We start from the raw sequence: 6704 nt of genomic DNA on the forward strand, positions 1-6704 counted from the left end.
CCAACAATACCTCCATTGAGACATTTGCCACCCATTCCATACCTAGAAGCACCTTCCATACAGCCTAACCACTTCTCGTCATTGCATCTGTAGAGACTAGCAGTCTCTCTTCAGTTATGCTGAAGGTCTGCCTAAGGCCTTTGTGGACTGATGTTTGAGATTCAGGAATTTCATAAAAAAGCAGAACCTGAAAGTAAATAGTTCGATGCATGTCATCAAGTGGAAATATATAAGGTACTATTGCAGACTATGTAACACAGCACAGAAACAGCATGTACTGGCTATAACATCTCATTGCAAAAGTTACTGTCCATATATTATGCTCTGTGATGTTCCCCGATCATTTACCTTGCCAAATCACACATACCTATGTGATGATAGCACCTTCCTACATCGTAGATCACAAAAGTCAACAGCTTTGGATTTTGGCAAAATAATAGTAACACAACACTTGTCGAACAACTAATTGAAACAAGTTTTTCATGCCCATCAACTTTAAATTTCAAAACATTGCTTACGTATACCCGAGAGCTTCAGAGAAAACCACAAAGAGCAAAATTCATGCATCAACAACATGCTTTCCCTACAACTAAAAAGGCACCCAGTATACCAGATGTCATAGGGAATGCTTTGTGGCTATTTGTTAACCACAGTAATAGTGAACCTCTACCATCATCTGAGAAGTATGCCTACTGTTTCACTCACAAAGTGTTACTGCTGAGATACTGCAGCCACATAGATCAAATCTGACCATAAATCGGTAAAATGATAAATGATGACCCTTACTTCACGTGGTCAAAAACTTAACCACAAGTCTGTAAAGGATTAAAAGTTTTATAGAAGCATGCTCCTGAATACTACGATGAAGTAACTGCCGTACATTAAAGCCTGACTCATTGTGTGTGTGTGTGTGTGTGTGTGTGTGTGTGTGTGTGTGTGTGCTTACAAAGAAGAAAATTCACAAATTTGTTTTAATAACACATCACTGTTTTGAGATGATCAAGATTGAGACATAGGCATAATCGCTGTCACATTTCTGAAGTTGGCAGAGCCACAGTTCTTAACCAGGTAAGATGTTGAATAAAAAATGGAAATCTCAGTGGGAATAACAGTAATAAAATTGGGAAAGACTGCTACTTTCCACATAGAGGAAGCATTCACTAACACAGGCACATTTAAAAGAAGACTAAACTGTTGGACACAGTCCTCTTTCAGTCCTTAAATCTCAAGAGGACTGTGTTAAATAGCTTAGTCTAGTTTTAAAAGTGCCTGTCTGCTCAGAATACCTCCTCTGCATGGTGATCTTTCTTGATTCATATTGTTGTTAATATGTTGATATCCATCTTAACATACCTCACATAAAATTTTTTATATTTCTTAACGCAGTTTCAAAATTGTGCAGAAATCATTACGTAATGTACCCTAAGAGAATTGGCCTTTATAAAGCAGCAAAGCAAAAATCGTAGGTGAAGTGGAATAACGGTAACCGTTACAATGGAAAAAAAGTGTGGTGTGACTCCATGATCGTTACTACTTAAATATATTTATCAAATGCTATAGTGTCTAATATACCCTTCCAATAATCAAATATTTAAAAAGAAACTTACTGAAATACAAACTAATACCCAGAAAAGTAACATACTGTATTCTGGTCCAGGGCTATATTCCTCTAGTACAAGTCAACTAATGCAGGACAGTTATCCAGCATATCTGTTCAAATATGCAAAACACTGCAGGCCAAAACAGAAATAGACCTTTAGCACTCTTCTCTTACCTTCTGACTTAGTGCTGTTAAAAGTAAACTGTGAACTAATCAACCATGTGTACTGTCTAAGTTCACTGTCTGTTTCTCAAAGTGGAAGTAATTAATAATTCTGTAAAAATATGTATTTATCTTTTGACTTGTTCGTCATTTCATTCAGGGATACAGGTGAAAATCTATCCCATCAGCAGGCTGCAAAACACCTCTCACTTCTTGTGGGCTTTCAGGGTTGTTTTCATTTACCTTACCTATTAGTGGCTGTAAATGTATGTGTCTTTGTTTTTATTTTTTAATTAAGACTGTGTACGATAATTTTCCTTTCACAGAATAACAGTGTATATGACAGCACCCAGTTTGACAATGGGACAACTCCGGTAAACCCATTGTATGCAGCTTCACTGCAGAGTCCTGACAGCATAACTGGTTACAGCATTGACAGTGCTCAGTCTCTAGAAACTGGTGGTTACCAGTCAAACTATACCGTCCAACAGAAGTAAATTCTGGATGCAGAACATTTTTCTACTGACGAGTTGGCTTACTTTTACAGGTTATTCTTCATCAGACTGATGATAATGTGTGCCGAACTGAAATTTTGCATCCAAGCTCAGGAAATGTGTGCTCGTTTACCAAACACTACATTCCTACTGCAACAGCTGGTGATCTCACTGTTTCTAAGGAGGCAGCTGTCAGTGATTGAACTGCTAATTAATGTGTGATGTGATGTGAAAACTCTTTACTATAATGATTGAAATGGATTTTGCTCCTGAGGTTTAAACACCATCTACTGTTGTACAGTGTACTGAAGTTCAGTAGCTACTGTGTTTTGCAGTTTGACTCATATTGTTTAAAGTTTTTTGTACTGTCATTTATAAATAATTTCTAGATCTAGAAATTGAATACATAATTGACAGTTAGTCAGATGTGATAGCCTAGTCAGAAAAAACTAAAGTGTAGTTGAAAAGGGTATTTCATTTATTATGCTAAACTTATAGGAGAGCTATCACTTGCATGTAAATGCAGGAGAATATTTTCTCTTAGTTGTTATTTATTTTAAAACATGTATTGAATTTCCATTTTAACACACCACTACTGTGATTTATAAATGTGTTATAAAAAAGGCTGATCAGCAGTAGTGGAACTATTGCTCAGACAGACTCATTATAAACAGAAGATTGTGAACTGCCAACCAAATTATAGCATATGTGCACGAGATGAAAACGGAACAAAGGTGTTTTGTAAAAGAGGCAATGTAAAATAACAAATGAAACCCAAATATCCAATTAGAAACCAAAAGGTATGTGGAATGAAACCCAGATTGGAACAAATGTAACCTGTGTGCACTGTTTTTGGTAGTTAATTGCTTCTTGACTTAATGCTCAAATATGTGTCACCCTTTCCTGTTTGTGTTCTCACCCAATCTGGCCATACTTCTTTCCTATTGGTCAGCTCCTGAAAGAGGTGTTTCAAAATTCTTGATAGTTTCGTTGAGCTATATAAAAGTTCCACTATTACTGATTTTTCCTTTAGGTGTCACCTAACTTTACATTTGTAGTGTTCAGTTTTGATACTATGCTTTAGATTGTGTGGTGTTTAGGATGAAAGATTTCTTTAGGCCATTCTCTCTAAATGAAAAAATTACTTTACTGCTACGCTGAAGACTTGATTCCTTCTAGAATCTTCTTTGTGTTTTTTGAACTTCTCAAGTAGCATTGTATTCTGCATTAATTTTGTTTCACAAGTTTATTTGGCTGTGGATTCTCACAATTAAGAATGTATGTTTACATATCAGAAAGGAACATGTAACTTTAGCAGTCTGTTGTTTTTAAAACTGTGCATCAAAGTAGATACATAATTTTTTGAAACATTTACTGTAGTAGTACTGTGTTGAATGGTAGAAACCAGACCCCATGTATTTGGTTTACTTGTTTGCTTAGTTTTCCATGTATCTCGGTGAGGTTACCCCATGTGTGTTCTTGAGTCCAGTGATTTTCAAAGTTGGTTTCTGTTACAGTAAACAGCTTCTTACTACTTGAAGTAATTTTGTGAAGTTTGCTTATAATGATAGTGTTAGAACCAAATGTAGAAATTGTTTGTTTTCTTTGTCCTTGATCAATAACCTAAGAAAACACAAGATGTGTGAACCTCCAGAGATGAGAGAAATTTGAATCTTTCGTTTTAAATATTTCTTAAATACAGCACCTAAAGAAAAGTATGCCTCTTCCTGTATCCACGTACCATCTGCTACTTACATTAGTGTGTCCTAGTGACCGTCTCTCCTTTTCCTATGTAGTGTTTATTTACAATGTTCCCATTTTGTTTTTTGTTTGTGATATTAATGTGCAATCAATGAGATTAGATAAATGTATATGTTTTTGCATTGTTACTCCATTTTAAATAGGAAATTTGTAAGAAAATTTTATATTTTCATGTTATGTGTTTGTGAAAATAATTTTTCAATATATTTATTTGTACTTGTGTAGTATGCATGTAACTAATTACAGCCAAAGTAATCAGCCAGTCACTTTCAAGAAAAAAGGAATTGTTAAGATGACATTTTAGACGCTGTGCATCAGTACTTGATAAAGTGCAGTTTGAGCCTGTCATTGAAAAATCAGATCTGTGGCTCATGAAATAAAATTTATAAATATCATTGTACTTAATTGTACTGAAGTTTGATATGAACTGTTTTGTTACAAATAAACTCATTTTAGTTTCCTATTAAATATTAAGAAACACATACATCCATTTTTATCTTAGTTTCCTTGATGTTGATTCAACCATTTAAAAATTAATCATTGCTACTCCAATGCAGGCTGTCCACATTTTTCGAGTAAACAAATGCTGAAGTGCTAATACTTTTACCATTAATAAGACAATGAAACCTAACAAAAAATAAATTTATCTATCAGACTTGGAAGGTCAAAGTAAAGAGAAATTTGTGACTGTTTCTTGGTTTCAAAGATTAGATTATTATTGACATGTAATTAATTTGATATTCAAATTCAATGGGTAAATGAGGAGAGGTGAATTTGGAAGATTCAGAGTGTGCCCACTTTCTTCCCCAACTAGTAAGAATTCTGTTTTTCTTAATTCTAAACTATATGCAAGATGTGAAGGAGAACATTGATTCTTTTTTATATGCATGTGGTACCTAATGCATGTATCATTTAATAATTTGAATTATGAAGTATGAGCTACAGTCGGAGAGGGGAGAGGGAAAGCTAAAGGCTAAGAAGTAAAAACTAATAGTGGAGATGAAGAAATGCTACAATAAGAGGGCCATATGTTAACAGAGGTTGAAGACTGAGTATTCAAGTCAACTCTGCAAACAAATTCTACTTCCATGTCCAAGAATACAGAAGTCGCTTGGCTGCTGGGCAATGGATGATGTACAGTAGATGAGCAGTATGCAGCTAACTGAAGGTAGTGAAAGGCAATTCTCTTGCACCTTTAAATAACAAGAGCAAACGAGCATACATGAGCCTACCGCTTCAAGGAGGATCAGCAGCTTACTTTTGCTCAAGATGGCATGAGTTGAGAAGGCTAGGGTAGACTGACTTCCGTAGTCCAGAAAGGCAGTCTGTCTAATGGAAGAAAACCATAAGTAAAAACTACCCTGTCAACTGTAAAAAAAAATTCCATGGCAACATGTCCCATTAAAATAGCCTCAGATGAACAGGTAGATCTTTCTGGAAAACAAAATTTGGCATGTATAAGCACAATGAATATCAGTACATGGAACATCCAGGGGATTGCCTCTAAAACTGAGAGAACATTTCATGAAATAATGAAATATGACATGGATGTAGCAGCCCTAAATGAAACAAAGAAAAAGGGCAAATGTATGAAAGAATGGAATGGTTATATATCCACAGTGGGGTCCCCTAAGAGGAGAGTGTCACAAGTGGGGTCTCTGTAGTTGTTATGAAAAAATACAAGAAAGATACAAAACCCTGGAACCAAATTAGTCGTGGAATTCTTCAGGTGCAGCTAGAATTAAGGAGCCACTCAGTTGTGATCATGGCTGTGTATGCACCAAATAAAGACACCAAGATGCAAGTGAAGAAAAATTTTTGGTGGTCCGATGGGATCACTGGAGAAGATAAGTGATCAAAAAGAAATTATACTTATTGGGACTTCAGTACACAGAATGGGTAGAGAGATGGAGAAAGCAAAATTGGGAAAAGAAAGGCAGAATCCATCATAGAACATGGAAGTAGAGAAATTATTGAACATGAAAGCAGAGGCCAACAACAAATGGCTGGCTGAGCATTTGGCTTGGTGATTACCGTAAAACGTATGCAGCTAAATGGATATTGGCACAAAGGGCCATTACTGATGCAAAAAATGAGGCACAGCTGAAAGCTGAAGAACTTGTAGAAGAAAACTTAAGTGCCACTAGAGCAAGTGCACTGTGGAAGATATTGAAGATGGTGAGAGTTGAAAACAGATAATGTTGGGATTATCTTAATAAGCTAGGAGTGGGTGAAAAATTACCAAGCCCTGCTTATGGAGAAGAGAGAGGAATTTATGCAAGAGACATTAAATTTGATGGAAGAAGACGAACATCCATGTCCACGACAAATAACTTTATAAGAAATTTGTAAAACTCTGAAGCATATGAAAAATGAGAAACCACAGTGTCCTGATGGAATAAAAATAGAATTAATAAAGGCAGCTCCTATGGTTGAATATGATATACTGGCCCAGTTGTATAATAGACAGTACAACAATCAATGTGCATCCAATTGTTAATGGACTGTCTGATGATGCACAATTAATGGAAATAAACAGTGTAGCACCGTACCACCATGAGGCAGTATCATACTAAGCAGTGGGGCTTATTAATGAGAAGGGGTACAATGTTTTAAGAGTAAGCCAAAAGGAATGGTATGGGATGAGGTATATGCAGAAAAAGATGCTAATGTTGGGGTCAATTTAT

The 6704-nt window shown here is 35.7% G+C and overlaps 1 protein-coding gene across 2 annotated transcripts in view; it reads left to right on the forward strand.

Annotated features, from left to right (window-relative positions):
• LOC124615767 (transmembrane protein adipocyte-associated 1 homolog) overlaps positions 1-4499 on the forward strand; it is a 121048-nt gene extending 116549 nt beyond the window's left edge. The window contains exon 9 of one of the 2 annotated variants that reach the window (XM_047143865.1): positions 2310-4499. In XM_047143865.1, coding sequence (XP_046999821.1) covers positions 2310-2459 — 150 coding nt within the window. In that variant the 3' untranslated portion in view covers positions 2460-4499. Of the gene's footprint in view, positions 1-2088 lie in introns of both variants that reach the window. The other variant, XM_047143864.1, reaches the window with a different exon arrangement.
• Positions 4500-6704: the final 2205 nt, after the last annotated feature.

The sequence above is a fragment of the Schistocerca americana genome, chromosome 5 (genome assembly GCF_021461395.2).
Source record: "Schistocerca americana isolate TAMUIC-IGC-003095 chromosome 5, iqSchAmer2.1, whole genome shotgun sequence".
NCBI lineage: Eukaryota > Metazoa > Arthropoda > Insecta > Orthoptera > Acrididae > Schistocerca > Schistocerca americana.